This window comes from Ranitomeya variabilis, chromosome 1 (assembly GCF_051348905.1).
Source record: "Ranitomeya variabilis isolate aRanVar5 chromosome 1, aRanVar5.hap1, whole genome shotgun sequence".
NCBI classification, from domain to species: Eukaryota; Metazoa; Chordata; class Amphibia; order Anura; family Dendrobatidae; genus Ranitomeya; species Ranitomeya variabilis.
Genome location: NC_135232.1, coordinates 774,079,309 through 774,104,240, shown reverse-complemented (window position 1 = coordinate 774,104,240; position 24,932 = coordinate 774,079,309). Strand labels below are relative to the sequence as shown.

The 24,932-nt window shown below is 43.2% G+C and overlaps 1 protein-coding gene across 1 annotated transcript; it reads left to right on the top strand.

Moving 5' to 3' along the window:
• The first annotated feature begins 216 nt into the window (after window positions 1–216).
• LOC143767199 (uncharacterized) lies at window positions 217–24,397 on the top strand. Its single transcript, XM_077255368.1, has 8 exons — window positions 217–339; window positions 14,122–14,208; window positions 15,326–15,545; window positions 15,616–15,761; window positions 17,898–18,008; window positions 18,624–18,731; window positions 19,448–19,556; window positions 24,271–24,397. The coding sequence occupies exons 1-8, from the start codon at window positions 298–300 to the stop codon at window positions 24,273–24,275; spliced, it is 828 nt and encodes a 275-aa protein (XP_077111483.1). The 5' UTR covers window positions 217–297; the 3' UTR covers window positions 24,276–24,397.
• The last annotated feature ends 535 nt before the right edge of the window (window positions 24,398–24,932 follow it).

Sequence of the window (24,932 nt, the reverse complement as noted above, 5' to 3'; positions counted from 1 at the left end):
ACTTCAAATATACAGAGCAGATTGCTTTTGAATATTTTTGTGCAGATATTAGCAGAAATAAAATCAGCAGCAAAAAAAATCTGTGTTTTTTTACATGTGAGAACAAGGCCAAATATTTGTATACTAGTGAATGGTAAAAGCTTTTGTATAGGAAGGGGTTAATGGATGTAATTAGGTAATGATGCAACATTCATTTAAAGCACATGTGGCCCCCTAGCCACATTGCTTGTTTATTTTATTTTAGTTTTCTAGTGGTAAGGTCAGGGGTAGCTGGGTGTGTGTATCCCAGGCAGTGCAATGGGTGAGACTGGGAATGATCAGAGTCGTGCTGCTGCGCCGGTAAGTACCCAGAGGCAGCGGGTAACTGCCAATGTTTGATGGGCAAGGGTGCCTTCATGTACTATGGGTCTGACTACTTTAACCATATTTACATTTTGATTAGGCTTTGTAGGTGGTAGATGGGAAATGACTTGTTAGGTCTCATTCAGAAGTCTGCTATTCATGTATGTGTGCTTTACACCTAGACCCAAGTCTAACTTCCTTTTGAGGAAATTTGGCCAGCACAATGAAGCCTCCTCTGGGCCTCCTGACCTGAACGTCACTGCCTCAAATATACCTATGAGCCAGAGCTCAGGTCAGGAGCCCCATGAGCAACCTGTGAATCAAGTACTGACAATGAGCCTGTAATTGCAGGGAGTGTATAATTGCATTATCTCCCTGTAACCATGCTTCCAGTAAGCCAGCCTAACATGCTTTCTAACTTTTTTTTTTTTTTTGGGGGGGGGGGGACCTTTCACCAATTTACGCATGTTAACCCGGCTGCATCATGGAATAGTGAATTCAGGGCTGACTAAAATGGCTTTAAGTTTTCAATTTCTCATGTTGTGACAGCCTAAACTTTAATAGATGACTGGCATTCCCAGAGCTTCTTCTGTGGTGCGCTTAATTACAAACACCTGTGTGCTTCCTTCCCTCCCCCTACACGCTCTTACCCCCTAAACTCTCAACACTGACTGCTGTGAAATGAAAGCTGGAGGTGTTTACAGTCACTCAGCTCTGCTGTAAAGTAGTTGCAGTGATCATGGCTGTTTATTATAACATCATGCATTCTGTGAAACGTGTATCTTTAGAAGAGGCTGCAGCCTTTTTTTTTATTTATCTTTTTTGTTCTCCCCGGCATGACTTGGACAAATAAAGATGAGAAACTAAAATATTTGTAAAATTTTATATTTTTTTTTTTTTTTTTTTTTTTTTTACTATGCCCTAAAACTACCACATAATGTGGCCAGAAAGCCATGCTAAACCTGGTGAACGGTATTTAGTCTGTGCACACGCTTTTTTTCCCCCCCCTGCGGATTTCTATAATGGTATAGGTACAAAAACACTGCAGATCTGCAAAAAAGTGACATGCTGCTTCTTTGAATCCACAGCGTTTCCGCACCATTAGTACATCATTGTACTGTAAATCACCTGCGGATCTGCAGCATTTCTGCACCGCAAAAACCGCTGTTGATCCCCATGAAATCCGCAACGTGTGCACATACCCTTAACTGCAGATTGTCACTATGTCTGCAGGCAAATAATGTTTTAGAGGTGACAGGCTTCCTTTAAAATCTGTCTATTGCTAATCTTGCTCCGAGTCCTGATATAGCAAATGTGCCTTGCAGCCTGTAATCTCACTCCTCCATACACCATGGGTTATTTGTACCAATATATGGACAGTCATGTGTCAAAGAATGTGACTTCCAGAATGTCATCCATAAGGAACCAACCACTCAGATGATTAGTATGATTTTTCACTCCAGCAAGCATAGACTCACTAGATAGTCTTGCACTGTGCTGGCTAGCAAAGTGTTTGTGTGATCTAAAATGAATTTCTGGTTAACATAGCTTGGTAAATTGGCCGCTGTTCTAGCTTTAATTGTGCTGTACTAGTGCTCATTACTGTGTATTGTAAGTGAATTTACTTAAAAAAAATTGAATATGCCCTAAAACTAAAAATTCCACAAGCTACAGAACATGAGTAACATTTTACTACTGTCTAAAATGCCTTATTAAATGTTTGTCCTATTCTTGATACTCCCTGGTAACGTGTATTAATGCTGTAAATCAAAAACCAGTAGGGTTGGGTGCGCCCTCTAGTGGCTGGCAGAGCTGTGTGAGACTAAAGAGCAAGGAGGACTGAGGCTGGTTTCACACTTGCGTTTTGATCTGCAGCGTTTTAGCGCTAAAAAACGCATGTGTTTTTTTTTTCCTATACTTAACATTAAAAACGCATGCGTTTTTTAGCATGCGTTTTGACGCGTTTTCAGCAACGCATGCGTTTTTTGACGCGTGCGTTCATTTGCAGAAATGCAACCTGTAGTAATTTCTAGCAGCGTTTTTTTGCCGCAGAAAAACGCATGCGTTTATTCGCGGCAAAATGCATTGCTGTCTATGTAAACGCATGCGTTTTTAAGCACATGCGTTTGCTTGCGTTAAAACGCATGCGTTTTTATAGAAAAACACAAGAAAAAACAAGAAAACCCTAGCTATTTCTGTTTTTAGTGGGTTTTCTAGTTGATTTTGATGATTGGCAGCTGTCACACACTTCAGCATGCGTTTAAAAACCGCAAACGCATGAAAACACTGCGCTTTTTTCTGCATGCAAAAACGCATGCGTCTAAAAAACACGGCGTTTTGCCGTGTTTACATGCATTTTTTCACCACATGCGTTTTGATCTGCAGCGTTTTAAAAAAAAAACGCAAGTGTGAAACCAGCCTAAATACACGGGTCTAAGGGGTAAGGGTATGTTTCCATGGTCAGGAATGGCTCCGGATTTGACGCAGGTAAAATCTGCATCTGAGGTCACTGGTGGGTCACCTGCATTTTTGATGCGGAATGGTATGTTTTGTAAGCTAAATAAAGATATACAAAAAAAAAGAATTGTAATGTAGTCTCCTTGTCCAACCTCTTCTCTTAAATACTCCATTGAAGAATAATGTATAGTCAATACAAAGCCCGATGTTTAGTAATAAAATGGTACATGAAGAATTAGGCTGGGATCACACATGTGAGAAAGTCACACGAGTCTCTCACCTAAATACCTGGCACTGCCACCGGCACTCGGACCGGAGCTTTCAGCTGCATAGAAATACATGCAGCCGCACACTCCGGTCCCGAGTGATGGTGGCAGTACCGGGTATTAAGATGCGAGACTCATGTGAGTTTCTCTTCTTTTTTTTTTTTTGCACCAGAGAGGGAAAGCCAGCGACTGGAGGCTGATGTTTATAGCCTGGGAAGGGGTTAATACCCATGGAGTGTCCCAGGCTATGAATATTGAATATCAGCCTGCAGCAGTTTATTTAGCCTTTACTGCCTATTAAAATAGGGGGACCCCCCAAAAAAAAGATGTGGGGGTCCCCCTATAATTTATAGCCAGAAAGACTATGCAGACAGCTGCGGACTGATATTTATAGCCTAGAGGGGCCACGGATATTGGGGGGCTGGCCCAGCTACAAATACCAGATGCCCCAGAAATGTCCAATTCTGGCGCTTAGCCTCTCTTCCCACTGCCCTGTAGCAGTGGCATTATGGGGTAATAAGGGGGTTAATGTCACCTTTGTAAGGTGACATTAAGCCGGCTTAGTAATGGAGAGGCGTCAATAAGATACCTACCATTACTAGTCCTATAGTTGGTAAAGGGTTAATAAAACACATATGTAGAATAAAGTATTTTAATATAAAACACCACAGTTTTGCTATCTTTATTACATTGGTAATCCAAGCAAAGCTATCGATTTGTCTGAAATAAATAAATAATAAACCAACAGTATACTCCCTGTTCCGACGCAGTTTTTAATAACGAGTGTCTCATGATGAGTCCAGCTCTGCTACATCTGAATGCCTGACATCCAGACATAGCAGAGCTTGGAGAGAACTCTCTGCTGATCACCTACACGCTAGCTCTCGTGGTAAGCTGACCATGAGAACCAGCCTAGTGACCGGAGATGACCGCCGGTCACGTGCATGGCAGTTCTCGCGGTAAGCTAAGTTATCGCAAGAACTGCAGTGGATGCGGACTTCTGGCAGTGAAAGGTAAGACCTTATTTAAAGTAGTTTGCATGTGTAGTAAGCTGCGTTTATGTAGTTATTACGCATGTGACTAATCATTAGTCTATGGGAAATTAATGGTGCGGCGACGGAGCGTCGCCGCATTGTAAACACATGCTGCTTTCTGAAAAGATGCGCCGCATGTCCGTTTACGTGGGTCTACCGCCTGCGCCTTTTACCGCATAGTGGAGACGGGACTTCATGAAATCCCCTCCACTATGCTGTAACATCTGGGCGCTGTGGCTCTACGTAGCGACAAACGTGCAGCGTTTCCTGACCGTGCAAACACCCTTAGGTTTCTCCTTGTGGAGAGTGACATACCAGCTCTGGCTTGTCAGGGTATGTGCACATGTTGCAGATTTCCTGCAGATTTGCAACATTTTTTTTTCCGGGCAGAAACGCTGCAGATTTGCATGTGATTTACAGTACAATGTAAATCAATGGCAAAAAAATGCTGTGCTAATGGTGCGGAAAAATCTGCATGGAAAATGCAGCGGATTCAAAAAAGGAGCATGTCAATTCTTTTTGCTGATCTTCAGCATTTCTGCACCCATTCAATAATAGAAATCTGCAGGGGAAAAAAAGAAGAAATCTGCAGCAAAACGCACAAACCACAAAGGCGCAGATTCTGACGTGTTTTCTGCCAAGAAATACAGAATCTGCACAGAAAATTCCAGTCAAATCCGCAACGCGTGCACATAGCCTCAAAGTAAGGAGCCTTATTCGCTATTCAATGCTCCACTGGGAAATTTAATATGCGAATTGCCCAAGTCATATTAGACTTGCTAAAGGGTTGACTCTGACTTGTAGGATCGCTACTTCCAACAGGTGTCGCTATAGAGTTCAAGTCCTCCCTTTTTTCTTTTTTTTCTCTTCTCTCTGAAGAGGCAATTTGCATATTAAATACACAGGTACAGTTTGAGTAAAATGGTCACCTGATACAGACCATAAATTGGTGCTTAGTTACATGTCTAAAATATTTACAGATTCTGCAAACCTGGTAAAGTTTTCGGACCAATGTAATCCTTAATTTGTGATTGGGTGGCATATAACACTAGCCGATATAGCTGTATGGCCATCTTTACGCCTGTCATTAGGTAAATGAGCAATTACTACAGTTGATCCCACTCAAAGGTAAGCTCTTGGGATTAAAGTCAGGTTTTTAAAATCTAGACTAGGAAAATTGGTGTCTATACACTATTGTGAGAATCCCAGCACAAAAATGCAGAAACAAAAGTTCCTAAAAATTGTCGGGGTGGGAATTATATTCATGTCTTGTATTGAATCCAAGTGGACTTTTTAATCTCAATACTTTGGCTCACAAAGGTTTGAATTATGATATTGAACTATTTTGCTTTCCATTGAAATTATCCACTATTGATGATTCCTTTTCCATTTTATACATTTTCTTTTCATTAATTTATAATAAAGTAAGCAATTTATAAGTTAAACTCTTGTACAGTACTACATGAATTTATCCAGTGATATTGGAGGGGTTTCCATACATTTAGCACAGTATGGAGCTACACTCCTAGTTGCTTATCAGAGGGGAATGAAGAGGGTTTTATTTTGACGTGTGTAAGGGAGAAGTATGTCCCCACAGGCACCCGTACTTCAGAGATGTTTCATGCCGCTTGCTCCCATGTGCTGCTCTTTCAGGTCACTGGCTGGGACTCCCTGAACGCTACAGCGTGTCTCCAATACTGTCAGTGTCCCAATGTATCGGTCTATACCGGACATAACAGTCTGTCATTGCAGACAGCGCTCTGAACATATATCAGTCTCAAAACCCATGTTGCCATCGTGGCAGGGTATAATTGCCTTGTTAGTAAATGGCGCTTTTGTAATGTCACAATCATGTACACTAAACAGGCTTTTTTTTTTTTTTGTGCAGTGGAAGATACAGATATAGATACACCAAAAAGGGGACACAGTCTGTGTGCTGCTAAAAGATTTTCCAATTCCTAATAATCTGGGTGCAGATGCTAACTAGAACATGCAGCTGCCTGATACTAAGCAGGCTCAGGTCCTGATGCTGCCACATACATTCCTTATCGAAAAATGTACAGGAGTTAATAGTTTAAAGAATGTTGTAATGTTACTAGAATGGCAACATCTTTCCACTGAAGATGTCTAATCAGCTTTTATTGTGTCCCTCTTCATCATGTATGTAGTCATTTGTAAGTGCATTAAAATACTTAATGACCACCTTTCCTAGTTATTGGTCCTCTCCTGGCCCACATTACCAGAAACTCCTAACCAGCTGGCACATGAGTTTGTGTAAACAGGAAGTCTTAATGTCAGCCTGTGGGGCTACAAAAGTAGGCTCCAGACCAATCCTGACATAGGTAGCTTTACCCCATACATACTGTGTATCAGCCATGGGGGACTGGGACTAAAATTCAGCCCTGGCATTTGATATATAATATCTTTGTGCACCTGTGTGTCACAAGATGTGAGGTGCATTTAACAAGACAATATAACAGTCACAAATGGTCCAGTATTACAACAGTCTTATTTATTGCTCTAAGGCCAGTTTCACACGTCAGTGGCTCCGGTACGTGAGGTGACCGTTTCCTCACGTACCGGAGCCACTGACACACGTAGACCCATAAAAATCAATGCATCTGTGCAGATGTCATTGATTTTTTGCGGACCGTGTCTCCATGTGCCAAACACTGAGACATGTCAGTGTTTGTGGGAGCGCACGGTTTCCGTGTGCAGTCCCTGTGGCATGCAGGAGACAGCGCTACAGTAAGCGCCGTCCCCCCCCCCCCACATGGTGCTGAAGCCGCCATTCATATCTTCCATGCAGCAGCATGCTGCATAGAAGATATGAATAATAGTGTTTAAAAGAAAGATCTATCTGTCCGCCACCCTACCACCCCCTGTGCGCCCCCCCCCCCCCCCCCGCTGTTCTGAAAATACTCACCCGCGTCCCTCGCAGTGTTCTGTGCTGGCCGCCCCTTCTACTGTATGCGGTCACGTGGGGCCGTCGATTATAGTCATGAATAGGTGGCTCCACCTCCCATAGGGGTGGAGCCGCCTATTTATGACTGTAAATGAGCGGCCCCACGTGACCGCATACAGTAGAAGGCGCAGTCAGACCAGGAAGCACCGACAGCCAACGAGGGAAGCGGGTGAGTATTTTCAGAACAGCGGGGGGGCGCACAGGGGGTGGGAGGGCGGCGGACACGTATATCTTTCTTTTAAACACTATTATTCATATCTTCTATGCAGCAAACGCTGCTGCACAGAAGATATGAATCGCAGCTTCAGCACGATGCAGTGTACCACACACGTGGGTACCACACGCTCCGTGTGGTACCCACTCGGCACACGTGTGCCGCACGTATGGCCTACGTGAGCTCACGGACACGGATAACTCCGGTACCGATTAATTCCGGTACCGGAATTATCTGGACGTGTGGGACAGCCCTAAGGCTGTGGTCAAACTAGTGTGTAACACAGCTGAGTGCTATGTAATAAAACATCGTATAGCACTTGGACCAGTGTTGTTCTTATCGAGTAGCTCTGATCTGCGATTATTTTGTCATGTCAATTCAGCATGAGGGAACAATCACTGCATGCTGCAATTGTCACCAACACTTGGCTCACTCACACAAGTCTATGGATGCATGTGAAACATCAGACTGCACTCGGATGTCATTCCAGTACAGTCCGATATACATCGAGACAGGTAATGTTGTACATGACTAATTGTACAAATCGCACATGTCCTTTGAAGGGGGGGGGTGCAAAATAAATTCTTGCCCCTGGTGCCAGAAAATCTAGATGCACCACACAATGAGGGCAATCTTGCCATGGGGAGGGGGGCATCGTCGGCCCCTATACAAGCTGCAGTTGTAGCAAAGCTCTGCTCCCTCAATATAGCTCCTTGCTGCCTAAATTGGTAACTAGAGCAACTTGCATCTAGGATCTAGACTCTTTTTGTATACACTTTACACAGACGAGCAACTGGCTAAATGAAGAACTGGAAGTTCATATTAAACTCTGTACAGCATGGTCATAAAGAACTAAAATCCTATCCATCTTTTGTTTGCACACCACTAGTAGCCTCATGAACTAATGACCTTAATCAATTTCTTCACACCTCAGTGTTTGTGAAAAATAATTTTAGTTCCAGGTTTGTCTGGAATCTGGTGCTTTTCACAAAATTAGAATATCTGTTTAATTTTTTTTAATACAAAATGTGAAACTCTTATATTATATAGTCATTACAAACATCTATTTCAAGTGGTTTTTATTTCTGTTAATGTTGATGATTATGGCTTACAGCCAATGAAAGCCCAAGTCATTATCTCAGTAAATTAGAATACTATATATCACCAGATTGGAAAAATTATCATCTGAAATGTTGGCCTACTGAAATGTATGTTCAGTAAATGCACTCAATATTTGGTCGGGGCTCCTCTTGCATCAATTACTGTATCAATATGGCATGGAGGCGATCAGCCTGTGGCACTGCTGAGGAGCTATGGAAGCCCAGGTTGCTTTGGCAGCCTTTAGCTAATCTACATTGGGTGTGGTCTCTCATCTTCCTCTTGACAATACTCATGAAGAATCTATGGGGGGCTAAGGTCATGCAAGTTTGCTGGCCAATCAAGCACAGTGATACTGTTTTTAAACTAGGTATTAGTACTTTTGGCAGTGTGGACAGGTGGCAAGTCCTGCTGGAGAATTAAATTTCCATCTCCAAAAAGCTTGTCGGCTGCTTGAATGGATATCTGTCAAGTCGGCAGACTTCCCCCATGATTGTGGAGCCTGCTGAAACAGACTAGGGGACTCTTTAAATTGGAGGAGGAAAAATTTTTTTTAATTTTTCCCTTCACCCATGATGGCACATCTGAGAGGGATCCACCCAGAACAGAAAACCTACTGAAAATAAAAAGGTGGCACCTCTCCCTCGCTTCTGTTGGGTTTCCTGTCCTGACATGGACCCTTGTGCTGAAATCAGCAGCTAGAAGAGTTTGGTTTTTTTATCGGATTGCACTCGTCTGTTTTTCTCAAGTGGAAATGACCCCTTAGGGTACCGTCACACAGTACCATTTTAATCGCTACGACGGCACGATCCGTGACGTCGCAGCGATCGTATGATTATCGCTCCAGCGTCGTAGACTGCGGTCACACGTTGCAATCACGGCGCTGGAGCGATGCCGAAGTCCCCAGTAACCAGGGTAAACATCGGGTAACTAAGCGCAGGGCTGCGCTTAGTAACCCGATGTTTACTCTGGTTACCAGCGTAAACGTAAAAAAAACAAACAGTACATACTCACATTCCGGTGTCTGTCCCCGGCGTTCTGCTTCTCTCCACTGTGTAAGCGCCATAGCCGGAAAGCAGAGCGGTGACGTCAGACGTCACCGCTGTGCTCGCTTTCTGGCTGGCCGGCGCTCACACTGCAGAGAAGCTGAGACGCCGGGGACAGACACCGGAATGTGAGTATGTACTGTTTGTTTTTTTACGTTTACGCTGGTAACCACGGTAAACATCGGGTTACTAAGCGCGGCCCTGCGCTTAGTTACCCGATGTTTACCCTGGTTACAAGCGAACACATCGCTGGATCGCTGTCACACACAACGATCCAGCGATGTCAGCGGGTGATCAAGCGACGAAAGAAAGTTCCAAACGATCTGCTACGACGTACGATTCTCAGCAGGATCCCTGATCGCTGCTGCGTGTCAGACACTGCGATATCGTAACGATATCGCTAGAACGTCACGAATCGTACCGTCGTAGCGATCAAAATGGTACTGTGTGACAGTACCCTTAGACAAGAAAACAGATGGGTTCCTGAGGCACACCTGGGAGGCAGCTGCAGGGGGTCTGAAATCAGTGGTAGCCAGGATGTGTACTGCCCGCTCTTATGGTCTGGCTACAACAGACGGAACCCTACTCCTCAGCTGTTCCTCCAAGGGATGATATCTTGGCCAATATGACTCTGGTGCAAGGGGCAGCAGCCTTCCTAGCAAACTCCTCAGTAGATTCTGTGAGAGGCCTTCCAATCTAATGCAGCTAGATGCGCCTTATGGCTAAAAAAAAAAAAGAAAAAAAAAAAAGTGATCAGCCTTCAAAGAATAGACTGTTCCATCCCATGTGACGGTCAGTTTTTCTTTGATCAGAAGCTGGAGGACATCTTGGAGAAGGCAGGGGATAAAAAGGGTTTCCTCATTTCTCAGGGGAGACCAGGAAACCTTCTTTTCGGAGGAGGAAATTTAAGAGGTCGTCGTCTCCCTGGGGAGAAGAGCTGGGACTTCAAAGACAGAAAGGGGTCTGTTTACACGTTTAGGGACCCTCTACATCATCAAAAAAGCCCTCCCAATGACATCAGGTTAGAGGTATGGGGGGAGGCTTTCTCCCCTGCCTGGGTGTACATCTCTCCAGTCATTGGGTACCCAATATCATCAGGAACAGCCTAAGGATAGACTTCATCTATCCATCCCAACAGACTTTTGTATTCACACCCCGCAGGAAGTCTCCAGGAGAACTAGCCTTGGAGGCAGAGGTTTTGGGACTGGTGCAAAAGCTGGTTCTAAAAGAAGTCCAGAGGGAAGAGGAAGGGGGATTTTATTCCCCCCTCTTTTATACAAAAGCCAGATGGTTATCTGAGAACCAGTCAACTCAAGGAAGCTCAACCAGTGGGTTGTGAATTACTCCAAGATGGAGTCGGTAAGCATGGCTATAAAGATGTTGTTCCTGGACTGCTTCATGGCATTGAAAGATGCCTATTAACACATCCCAATCCCTTGGGGACCATCAAAAGTACCTAAGGGTAGCTCTGTATGTCCACGGACAGGTTGGGCACTACCAGTACCCAGCCCTCCCATTCAGTCTGTCTATAGCTCCAAGGATGTTTACCAAGGTAATGTCTGAGGTGGTCCTTCCTTCATTCTCGGGACATAGTTATCATCCTGTACCTGGACGACTTCCTTATAGTTGGAAGGTCACTGTGTAAATCAAGTGAACGTGACTGACCCTAAAGGAACTAGGTTGGGTGGTAAATGGCCACAAGTCAAGGATAGCACTGGAGAAAGTGCAATCCTTCCTCAGGCTGGTTCTGGACTCCAAGTGCCAGCTCTGCCTCCTACCAGAACAAAACTCAAAATAATGGGTCTGGTACTGTCAGCAATACAGCAGCCTGTAATGACACTGAGGAAGGCGATGTCCCTGCTAGTATTTCTAGCATCCTGTGTACCTGCTGTAGGTTGGGCACAATTTAATCTAAGACAACTGCAGTGGGAGGTCCTGTTGGCACAGAATATACTCCTTTCCTTAGGGGTAATATTCCCTGACCTGGTGGTCTGTAAGGGAGCATTTGGCATCAGGGGATACAATGGTTGAGGCCAGTGTAGAATGTGATCATGACATATGCAAGTGGTATGTGATGGGGAGCACATCTAAGGTCCCTCTCATTACAGGGAACCTGGTCTCTAGAAACTGATCAGGTTTCAAATGTAAAGGTGCTGTAGAAAAGGCCTAAAGACCTTATCTCCCTGTCCTTTGGGGTGCCATTCCAGTCATATCAGACAATCGTGCAGTGGTAGCTTATATCAACTACCAAGGGAAAACTAGGTCCCATTCCCTTATGGGGAAACTAAGGCAGGGAGAATGGTCTCTAAACCCTTGAGCATTCCAACAAATGGTGCAGGCTTGGGGCAGGCCAGAGAGATCTGTCTGCCACTCTGCACAACAGGAAAGTGAAGAAATTCTGCTAATTAGATCCAAGCAAAAACCAGCTGTGGTAGATGCCCTTCAGATACCTTGAAAGTTCAGCCTGGCCTACGTGTCGTCGCCCCCTCCAACCCCCCCCCCCTTCCCCAATAGCATTGATTCCAGCAGTAGTGGGATCAGAGGGGATCAGGCAGAGGTAATTCTCATTGCTCCATTTTGGCTGAAAAGACCATGGTTCTCTCTTCTAAGGTGGATGTCCGATCCATGGATTCTACCAGAGATTCAAGACCTACTTACCCAGGGACCAGTATACCACTTTCAAGTGAGAGGCTTCCATCTGGCAGCATGGTATTTGAGGGTGTTACTAATTAGTAAGGGATTCTCACCAGTGCTAGTCTCCACCCTGTTGAAGAGCAGGAATCTAATTACATCAAAAATCTATGGTAGATCATGGAAGAAGTTCCTGGAGTTTCTAGGGCAATTTTTTTGGGGATGATGCTCCGTTAGGAGCTATTCTCAAATTTTTACAGGTGGGATTGCAACTAGTTGGAAACCGGTGGCGGCCTTGGATGCCTTGTATAATTGCAACCTAGCATCAAATAGGTGGGTGTCCCATTTCATTAAATCCTGTAGTAGATTTAGACCAGTAATTCCTTCATGGGACCTGAACCTAGATTTAGAGGCACTAAATAGGAATCCATTTGAGCCCTTACAGGAGTTGTCAGCAAAATTCCTCACTTAAAACAGTGTTACTAGAGGCATTAACCTCAGCCCGTAGGGTGAGTGACATACAAGCCCCGTCTATATGCACCCCCATACACAGGTGTTTGAGGACAGGGTGGTGATAAGACCAGATCCTATCTCCCCAAGGTAGTTCTCAAGTTCCATAGGAGCCAGGATCACATTGCCCTCACTCTGATAACCCTAGAGATGCAGGGGAGGAAAAAATCCACACTTTAGACATGAGGTCCTTGTTACAATACAGGTCCATGACTAGTCAATGGAGGAAATATCAGTTCCTATTTGTAGCCTTCCAGGGTAGCAGAAGGGCGTACAGGGTATCCAAAGGTCCCATTGCCAGATGGATCAGGGAAGCCATTAGCTTGTCCTATGCTTGGTGTGGCGCTCTGGTTCCTGAAGCCAAAAGGCTCACGCCACCAGAGCCGTTGCTACTTCCTGGGCAGAAAAGGCAGAAGTATCAATTTTGATCAGATATGTAAGGCTGCTACCTTTTAAACACTACCGACTGAATCTGTTCTTCTCGACTGATCTAACCTTTGGTGTAAGGGTGCTGCAGGCAGTGGTCCCTCCCTAAGGTGTTTTCATTCTCCCTATTTCCCCCCCCCCCCCCCATCACTCTTTTGGTGTGCCCTATAGTTTGGTGCGAATTGTTGATGACGTGGTGATAAGTTTGCCATGTTGACTAACCCGGGGTGGGGGCGGGGGGAAACATTCATTCCTGCACTGTATGTCAAAGGCCGTCATCAGTTTATATTCCCATACTCTTCTGTCTCTGAGATTTGAAATTACCTTTAAAACAAGTAACTTCATGTCCAGGATATGATCAGGGAAACAAAATTGTTTTGCTACCGTTAGGTCCATTCTTTTTTTTTTTTTTTTTTTTTTTTTTTTCATTGTGTGGCGATGAGAATTCATCCTTGTTCTAAGTTTTTGCCACATGGACCCCCACCAGCTGGACATTTAGTACAAATAATTAAATACACCACAATAGATGATGCAGCTGAACGTACCTGGCATCTTGTAGTCCTGATGTGAGTTGGGATCTTTATCTCGTCTGGTCATTATAAATGGACAAGTCTTACACTTTTTTTTTTTTTTCCTCCCTCTGGTTGCAAGGAAGGGTTCCTGCAGCTCTTGGAGAGGGCAGGGAGCTTCTGATAATGATGCTGCTTAAATCTGGGAGCTGCCTAAAACATTAGTGGGGGTCTTGAAAAATGGATTGTAATCTGGCATCTTTTTGTAGTAAAGGTTGTAATTTCCGTGCAGTTCATAAGGTATGCACACCAGTCATGTGTTTTGGGTTTTTTTGGGTTTTTTTTTTTTGTTTTTTTTTTTCTTTAACCTATTTCAGACCTCGCCTCTATATAAACCTGGTTATATATAAATGTTTGTTACTCCCTGAAGACGTGGGTTACATGTCGAAACAAGTAGAGTTGTTTCTTCACAAACTTGCAGCACAAATGTGGACCACAAACTTTCCATGTTTTTATTTGCTGAGACCAGGGCATTCCTTCACCTCCAATCGGGTATACATTGGTCTCTGTAATTGCATAAGTTGCCTGATGTTTCCTCATGGTCTAACACTAATTTTCCACAGGTAAAGAGCATTATGCCAGCTGAAAATTGTGGATACATGAAGTCACTCATTTCAAGAATTACACATATCTGGCCTCTCAAATATGTGGTAAGGAAACCAGGTTTAGGCTACCTTCAACATTATGTGAAAATGCTATGTGGATTTTAAGTGATATTTGCTTTTGACTCATGTCTGTCTTAAAACTGTTAAAACTAAGAGGACCAGTGGCCTCTTTTGGCCTTTGTTTTCCTGCTGGTGTGATGTGGTCTGTCAAGCATAACTGAATCTGAGAAAGTCCTGCCATATCACTGGGCAGAAAGCATAGTCAGACAAAAAAAAAAAAGACGGATCCGTCGCCATCCATCGTTTGCTGGAATGGAAGCCAATGGCGCCGGATCTGTCAAATGATGGAATCCGGCGACTGACTCCCCTTTTTTTTTTTTTTTTTTTTTTTTGTTTGCTTGCTTTTTTCTTTCTCATTTGTATTAGCGCTTGATGGCCACACGTCTCATCCGTCTTAAAAAAAATCCACCGAGCGACGGTTCCAGTGATAAACTGACATGTGAAATAATGAATCCGGTTTGCTATGCAATCTCCATACAATCATACTAAATGGATCCGTTACATCAGTTTTTCACAATCTGCAACGGATCCATTTTTTTTTACAAACTTGCCAAATCGGCAAAAAGTTGGTGTGAAAGTAGCCTAAGGCAGCACACTGTAGAGCCAAAACTTGCAAACATGAAAATTGAATTGCACTAGAAATATGAAAAATTGAGTTTAGTACATAAATTGACTAATTCATGTGTACCTGGTAGCCACGATAAGGCATTTCTCGTTCACCAGGACCTAACAATGCCAATCCTCGCTTGGAGGATGTAAAAATCAATTGGCAGTAAGTAATTTTTCAGTATTTTCTCTGACTTGAAAGAAAATGCTGGCAAAAGCCTTAAGATGAGATCTGCCTATTTAGTCACTATGCATGTCAAACATCTTGTACTGATTTATTGGTATGTTTCCAGTAGCCCCAATCCCAAACACTACTACAAGGTGTCTACCATATATTTGAGTTTCGTGCTAAAATTATATGCAGGAAGCTTCTCAACCTACAGTTCATGTTTTAGCAGGCAATTTAAAGCTCTGTAAGGGATTCTGAGCTGTAATATTTCTAAGTAAATGGTCACCGAAATTGAGTATGTTGGGTTTATTTCTTTTTCTTTCTCAGTTTAAAATTCTTAAACAGATTGCCGTGTTCACTGGTCTTTTAGAAGAGGTAGAGAATATTGGAACTGCTGAGCAGATATCCCCAAGCAAACGTCGTTTTGTGAGTGGCAAGAAGAGGATTGGGCGTTTGACCAGGCTTATTCTTCTGGTTACTCCCTATAGAATACAGTATGCATTGGGTTATCGTGCTGAAGAGCGCATAGGGAAGACCACTGCTGATGGTAATTAATGACAAAAATTAATATCCTTGTTTTTGAGATGACTATAGTGATAAAATGTGTTGCTGCTTAGACATCAGGAAGTCTCCTTTGAAGCCATATGGGAAAGGCAGCAAACGAAAGCAGGATGACTTGGATATGGAAGAGCAGCATAGCTGGGTGGCACTTATGTCTGAAGATCTTCCTGATGAAGACCAAGATGATGATCCTACATATGAGGTATAATCTATGCATGGTTTCAGAGACTTTGAAGTGAGGTCTTGTGTTTTGTTCCTTTATTGAAAAGGATGTCAAGGGTATGTGCACATGGTGAGCTTTTAGACTTTATCTCAGCCACTAAAATTTCCCAGGTGACACAGCTGCAGGAAAATGCTGGCAGTCTTCCTGCACCTGCTTTGCTGGTGGCTTTACCCTCACACCAGCAGTGGCTCGGCCACCAGTGGCTTGTACGTTATACTGAAGTGGTTAAAAGGTGAGACAGAACATGTGCACATCAATGTTTTCACTGTTGGGAATGGAGTACATTTTATGGGGCATTATTTCAGGTGGATGCTGTGTACACAGTACTGTCCAGTCATAACCTTAACCCCATCCTGCCAAAGTTATTTATTTACTTTTTTTTTTTTCACTGTTCTGTTCCAGTGGCCATAACTTCCCTTTTGTTTAGTGTTTGCTTCCAAAACTGACAATGATGCCCAGGTGTCTTTGGTCCCTTTTTATTGACTTGTAGAGCATTTTCAGAGCAAAAAACACCTGCCATGTCAGGCTTCTTTAACCGCTTGGCATCTTTAGAAACCTGAAGCATTTATTCTGAACATGTGCAGATATTCTTAGTCTTTGTCCTATGTCCCCTTCCCCCACATCTATCTAATCGTCTAAGGTCCACTTCCGTCTGTCTGTCACGGAAATCCCGCGTCGCTGATTGGTCGCAGCCTGCCGGCCACGACCAATCAGCGACGGGCACAGTCCGGCCGCGAATTTGCCCCTTCCTACTCTGTGCCCCCTCCATACTCCCCTCCAGTCAGCGCTCACACAGGGTTAATGGCTGCATTACACCACGTTATGCCATGGTGTAACGCAGTCCGTTAACGCTGCTATTAACCCTGTCTGACCAACTTTTTACTATTGATGCTGCCTATGCAGCATCAATAGTAAAAAGATCTAATGTTAAAAATAATAAAAAATCATTATTTTCCCCATCTGGCGCCTGTCCCACTCCTCGTGACGCTCCAGTCCAAGCATTGCGGTCTCGCAAGATGATGTAGCGGTCTCGCGAGACCACTAAGTCATAATCTCGTGAGACTGCAATGCATTCTTGGGACCGGAGCGTTGCTAAATGCTTGGGCTGGATCCGGGGGCCGCCGGAAGGGGAGTATATAAACAGGGATATGGTGCCCACATTGCTATATGATGCTTGGGCTGTGCTATTTCTCTGCTGTATCTGCATCATGAATAGTGGTATGTGTTAAAGAGGGGGGGGCCCCACTGAGACTTTCGCCCGGGGCCCTCAAATCTGGAGCAGGCCCTGGCTTCACTGGTCACACCCTGGCCGGCCACAAACAGTCAGCGACAGGTGCAGTCCGGCTGCAAATTGGCGTGGAATTTGAACAACGCTTCGCTAATTGGTCGCGCCTGGCCGGCCAAATCCTGTGTATAAATTGCAGCATTCTAAAAACGTAATAAATAAACTACATACATATTCTAGAATACCCGATGCGTTGGAATCGGGCCACCATCTAGTTCATTACAAGGCCCTAATAACATCTTCTCCCACCCAATCGATTTATGACACTATCGGGGTCCAATGATGAAATGGGGGTGGGAGAGGATGCCATGAGGTAATTGGGTTTCCAGTAATGTGCCTTTTCCAGGGGCAGTGTACCTCATCCTGAGCCCATTCCTTGGGTACCGTGCCCTGTTCTGCAAAATATTAAAAATAACTACCCTACTGTCATTGCCACAGTGTCCGCTTTACTGGGCGCAGGGGCCAGCAGCTGACGTGTGTGTGTGTGTGTGTGTGTGTGTGTACACAATGGCGCATGACGTCGCATGAATGCTGATGTCAGCTACCAGCCCCTGACTGTGACGTGTATTGCATTGCAGGGAGCTGTCGGGTCCCCTCTGCAGAAATTCCATTTTCAGCTGAATGTGCACGTGGATGTACATCCAGTTGAAATTGCTGCTGGTTCTGGAGCAGCTCACTAGTGATGTCTCCCAATTTGCATGAGATTTGATAAAATCTTGAGTAGAATAGAGCAGAAAATCTGCTGAATCTATCACTTATGCTCTACAACATGATGCTCAAATGTCTATTCTAGAAACTGGTTGACTTTTTTTTTTTTTTTTTCTCTCCAGCCTAGTATTTCAGAATCAGACAGTGAAGAGAATAAGTCCAAGAATGATACTGAATCTGATTTGGAAGTAGAAGAGAAGAATGGTGTCATGATGCTGAAGGAAGCTGCACAAGTAAGTTATCTGGATTCTCATTGCCTTAAGTTATCCAAGAGGAAAAGTCTCAAGTCAAACTAAAAATATTCATGTGCTCCCCATACTGTAATAGATGGGTGGGATAGGATGTGACCGGGCTTCCAGTAATGTCCCACACAAAGCACCTTCCTGAGGTTTCCCAACCAGGCCTCCATCTTAGTATAAAAGTTTCCTTCCTGGGTATAACACACTATTTCCTGGGGTACTGTGTGGTGGTCTGCAGCACATTAAAAATAAAACCATTCTATTCTGCTGCAGTGATATCTGTCCCTGCATTTAGTATCCAAAGAATGGCAACAAGGGAGACTTCAATTCATTAAAAAAAAATAATAATGTAGTGGGTTAAGATTGTATGGGGCCATGTTTCTACAACAGTGGTATATACAAAGTGTGTGGATATTAGTACTTGACTAAACTGTCTGGTGTGAGCTTCAAGGTTGTGGCTGTTGTTGATTTGACACATCTGCATGAGTAGAATCTGCAGCATCAATCACTTCTGATCTAAAACGTGATGCTCAAATGCATTCTAGAGATGATGGGTTGAATTTTTTTCTACTTTTTTTTTTTTTTTTTTTTTTTTTCTCTTTTCCCCAGCCTAGTATTTCAGAATCTCACAGTGAAGAAAACAAGCAGAAAAATAACACTGAAACTCATCTGGAAGTAGAAGAGATAAATAGTGTGGTGCTGAAAGAAACTACACAGGTAAGTCATCTGACTTCTTATTGCCTTGAGACTTTTCCTTGTGGAAAACTTAAGTCAAGCTAAAAATATTCATGGTCTCCCCATTCCATTAATATCCTAGCACAGTGGAGGCACATATGGACTACTAATAGGCTTTCTATGCAGATAAAAGTCTGTGGTCACTTTTATCTTCTTTGCTGCATTTTTTTTTTTTCATCTAAGGCTTCTTTCACACTTCAGTTTTTTGGCGTCAGTCACTTCCGACATAATGACGGATCCGTCACAATAGTTGAAAAAACGGATGTAACGGAACTGTTTTTTTGACGGATCTGTTACTCGGGGGTTGTATATACTTTTTGGAGCATGCGCAATTGAAAAAACGGATTGGGGCGACGGATCCGCCGAAATGACGGTCGCGACGTATCTGTCGCGATCCGCCATTTCAACGCAGACAAAAAACGTTGCAATGACCGTCAATGTCTAGATGACGTCCGCCAAATTTTGACGGATCCGTCGCATGACGGATGGAACGGACGACCATCCGTCACAATCCGTCGCTAATGCAAGTCTATGGGGAAAAAAAACGGATCCGTTTTTTGAGGAAAATGGCGGATTTAGACTGACGCCAAACAACTGAAGTGTGAAAGAGGCCTAAGTGACAACGCTGTGCAGTGCAACAAAATGTTGAACTATATAAAAGCAACACTAGAATAAACATATCTTCCCACACTGCATAGGAGGATACACCAACCAATGAAGAGCAACTGAATGCATCAGACAGCAAAGAACCTGATGGCCAAGAACCAAACATGGATGGTGAAGGGCACAAGGACTCTGTCCCAACAGGTTAGTGTCCCCTTTCTCTCTGCCTATCTGCAATGATTGTAATTAGAGGTTGCACCATGTGGAAAGATGGCTGTTGGCAAAGTGGTCTTTCCCCACAATTGGATAGTTTACTGGCTGTGTCTAGAAACTGATCTGTTTATAGGTTGTCACCTCAAGATACTTGTGACTTATCCTTAAGTCATGAAAATTAGGGAGGGTGGATTGGTTTTATTTCTGAACATTTGCAATTAACAACAAAACTTCAGGTGGGTGAACTAATATAATCAATATTTAGTGTGACCAAACTCTGCATTGAAAATTGCATCAAATCATAATTTCTATGTGTACTTAGTTTTTGAAGGATCTCTAGCAAGGAGATTGTTCCAAACATCTGACAACTGACCAACCACAGATCTTTGTGGATGTAGAAGTAGTTGCACAAGCCTCTCCGTGTAAGCTGACACAATTTAAAGTGCTCCCATCAGTTTATACTCTTAAAATAGTACAGTGCCATATAATTGCAATATATTAAAACAAAATAAAAATTGCTTCATCAGAACGCTGGAGGCCATATCACGTTCATGAATCCTTGACTGAAGATGGTTCTTGATAAATTTGGTGTCCTTCTGCAGAATAAATTTGAAGCCAGTCAGCCACCTTCTTGATGGTATTACTTAATGGTATGAGTGTATTTCTCAGCATTTAAGACTACATGAATCTTCTTGACCAAATCCAGATCTCAAGTTGTAGAAACTGTCCCAAGCTTCCAAGGAATCTCCTCCATGCCTCACTTACTGAACAGAATATTGAATCACTCTCCTGATATTCTGCAAACTGACTTCTGCTACAGCCAAATATTTTACATTTTGACTTGTCCAGAGCACCTGCAGCCACTTTTCTGCACCTCCGTTTTTCTGCATGGTTGAGTCACTTAGATTTTTTTCAATGTCAAATGTTTTCAGCCTCAACTCTTCCAGAAGCATATTTTCTGGCTAAACTTAAACCTCTAGATGTATCCCATTGGTTACTGTGAGATCTGAGCTGATTACACTTCTGGACATCTTCCAATATCAAAGGGAAGTAAGCATGAGGTCTTTCATCTGCTACACTAAATTTCCTTGAGAGATCTGGCCCCTAACTTCTGCAGCAGGTCAACTACCCCAAACATACAGCAAATGTTTGGTGTGTTTGTGTGGGTTTTTTTTTTTTTTTTTATGAACTCTGTAGGAGGGGTGTTCCAAACATCTTGGAGAGAAAGCACAGAACTGTGTAATTAAAAGAATTAATGCTTGGATGGTCAAAGCAAACTATATAATTTGGATTTCTCACTTTGCATATTGGTATTCGATAAAAATAAACATCTAAAGGAGTTTGTCTGGTCCAAAGCTGAGTCACTCTGACTGCAGACTTGTTAATCCCTCAAGGACAGTGCTGCAGGGATTCACTGACTTCAGACCTGGGAACAGAAGATGAGTTGTACATACTCCTGGCCAGCTAGATGGCCTTGCACAATACAAGTGTAGGGAGCAATGCTGCCCCCACTGGCATATAGAACTCGTACATGCTCTCAGTTCCTGGCTCTGGAATCCCTGCAGCAGAGTGGGGCTGAGGGAATTCATAAGTCTGCAGACGTATCAGTTTGGACCAGACAATCCCTCGAAGTTATCCACAAGGAAAATCTCTCTAGTCAAACTAAAAATACTAATGTTTTCCCCACTCCATTTCCTAGCACATTGGGGGCACGTTTATGCCTGGGGGCAATCACAAGGTATTGGCCCTCGAGTTGCGGTGGCCCACCTTTGGCCTGCTTACCTCTGGCCACTGCTTTAAAGCAGCACAGAAAACAGGCTGGTACATAAATATGGTAACAGAACAGAGCTTGCTGCATGGATATGTGAGCAGAACAGAAGAAAACTGTATGCATAGACACATTGCCTGGTGGCGCTATAGAGTTTAAGTCCTCTTTATCGCTCAAGAGGCAATTTGCATATTAAATTTCCCAGAGGAGCATTGCACGGCAAATAAGCCTCCTTACCTTGACAAGTCAGAGCTGGTATGTCATTCTCCACAAGGAGAGACATAATCCCTTAGACCCCTGCTTAGACACAATAATGGAACCAGGATTACTACAGATACAGGAATTGAAAGCTTACTATAGAGCTATGGTAGCAGAACCAAGCTTACTAAATATACTACATAGATACAGCAACAGAAGCAAGCTGACTACATAGACACTAACAGAACCAAGATTATTACATAGATATGGGAGTTGAAAGATAAGGGAGCAGAATGCAGCTCTATTACATAGATATAGCAACAGAACAAAGCTTACTGCTTAGATGGGGTTACCATAACTGAGCTTCCTTTTTTACATACAACCTACTCTCTGCAGTAGTATAGAGGGTGGCAGCTCTATCTGTAGCACTGAAGCACTTTATCTCCCATGCAAGATAGTCCCCTGATGATCCTGCTTGCAAAGAAACGCGTCGGGTCCTGAAAATAGGGAGAGTGCAGGGCTTGTTATATCCTAGGGGTAGATGTGGACTGTCCTTGTAAGGACAGGAGCTCGGGGATTGAGATTTATTGTTAGCCCCCCAGGGATGGACAGGGAATTGTCTCCTGAGGTTGTGCTATGACGAATTTCTCCATCTAAGTGAATTGGGGCTCCATCTTTCCTATCCTCGACAATTGGTGAGATTGTTCCAGTATTATCTTTTTCCAATTGATCTTACCCCCCCTTTTTCGCTATATGATTGACTGCTAATATTAATGCAACCAAGGTACCTGTTTATTTGTATTGGCACTTGATAAATGCCACTGTGTGATGGCATTTTCACCTTTAAACTAGGCTCCTTGGGTTAAGTGACAGGACACTGTACCACTGCCAGTGCCCTCACAGAAATACCTTATTAGTACTAACCTATGTATGTTATGCTATCTGATTGGACATACCTAGTGGTACTTTTTTTATTGACACGTTTTTTTTTTGAGACATTTTTTCTAAATATTTCTTATGGTTATGTATTAAAAGTTATGTTTTTATTCCTGCTTTAGCTGTTTCCAAAATTTTGGTAGGATCATGTGATATATTATATACTATTATTTATTGCTGTTTTTACATACAACCCCAGAAACGCTGACATGTAAATGCACAGTACAGCAGAGGTGTTGCTCGGATCCTAAAATCAGGGGCCCAAGCCCTAAAGTGCATGTCTCCCCATACAACCCCTTAGTAAGTTAAAATGGCCACTATACATTCATAATTACAGTATACCACTGTTGCTAACTAAAAACAAAGCAAAGACCAAAATTATCAAAACTACTATAAGACCAAAACAAAGCTACACCGGGTCCACTACACATCGAATACATATATCTCCATTGCCTCTACATAATGCTACACAAAGACCAATTGTGCCACCATACACCACCTACTATATGACAAATACATTAAGCTTTTACTAAATAAAAAAACTCTAGTAAAGAGCAATATTGCCACCTTGCAGTAACTGCATATTGGTAGATACCAGTCCTGCAGAACATGTGATTACAGTACACATAGTAACTTGCAGTTGATGTTCTTTCTGATAAGGGTTGTTCACTTTTCCTGTCTTTTCCATCTGGCCCAGACCACCATGATACCTTCTCCAGCCACAACTCGTCTGCAAAAATTACAACAAACATTTGAAATATAATCTATATTTAGTATGGAGGTCTCCACTGTCCCATAGATATAGCAGGATGGCCCCTATATATATTTATATATTGAGGCCATCCTACTATATCTATGGGACAGTGGGGACCTATATACTATACATGTGAAGTCTTTGTTGTAATTTCTGCAGACGAGTCTTGGTGGCACGAGACAATGATGTTGTGCCGGCTGTGTGATCATGCTGATGTCTCAGGGCCGTGTGCATCAGTGTCTCATGCTGCAGACCGCGGCTTCTATCTACTGCCAGCTGCCTCACCATACAGTACACTCGGTCGTATGAAGTTTACTGCGGCCATGTTAATCACTCATCTGGCACCATACAGCTGTTGGGGGGGCATTTGCTTCACTACTGCCCAGTCCACCCTGCACAGCCCAATGTGGGATTTATGAGCACACCCTGTTAAAGGTTTTCAGGAAAGGGTGACTACTGACTTCCAGATGTCTGGCAGTGACTTGCTTTATTCTCTCCACTGAGACTACCTGCACTCTGCTAAACTAACCATGTGTATGGGGGAAGGAGATGGTGTCCCTTTCCTCTTCTTTGCTTCATTTTCCTTTTGTGACAACTCTATGCAGTGCAACAAATATACACCCGTGGTCGTGGCCTCGCTTCCACACACTTGTATGGAGCGAGGCTGTGCCCTTAATTTAGCCATGCCCACTGGTCGGCCTCATCACTAGACGCGGCACTGCCTCACTCTATACAAATGTATTGAGTGATGCCACACCCACAAGATGGACCCTGGCCAGGATAATGTAGAACTCGTACATGCCTTCTGGTCCCAGGTCAGAAACTGCTGAATCCCCATAGTGCAGTGCGTGCACTGGGGATAAGTCTGCAGTTACTGCAGACTTATCGTTTGGACCAGCCAACCCCTTCAGCAGTCTCTAAAAAAGTTTCAGGAATAAAATGCTGCACAGAGAATTTTCAATGTATGCATATAATAGATTTATTTTTTAATTTACTTGTGTTTGTTTTATTTCATACTGTTAATACAACTTCTTTTCTCTACCTAACAGATTGAGATTTTCCCTTGGAAATGAATCAACCCTATATTTGGATCTAGTTCGCTACCTAATGACATGCGCGTTCTTACTTGCCTGCAACAAACCTCTTTTTTCACAATAAAATATTTTTCAATGATTATGTTTTTGTTGCATCATTGCATACTGGTGGGTAAAATAAATTGGGCCTTAATATTTTATGAAGTGGTAAGTCTGTTTTTATTTATTACTGAAGCAACATTTACATTCATATTTGGACATTAAGTTTTGCTCACGCATAAACCAAATGCCGCCATCAAGTGTTTTATGGACGTTGTGTGTAAATGTACTGATTACTGGTTCTCATTAATGTTGTGTGTAGGTATGAACAAATCCAAACTAAAGTTCAGGGTTTGTACCTAGAGATATAGATATAGATGGAGAGAGAGAGATAGAGAGATAGTGTTAGTTACTCACCGGTTAACGGTGTTTTTCGGAGTCCATGACAGCACTACGGAGAGAGGGGATCCGCCCTTCAGGAACAGGAAACCTACAGATACATAAGGGCGGCACCTCTCCCACGCATCAGTTGGTTTACAGAGCACAAGAGGACCACCAAGGTTAATAGCATACATAATAAACAATGATACAAATAACTAACTATTCACTACCCGTGAATTATATAAATAAAGGAAGAG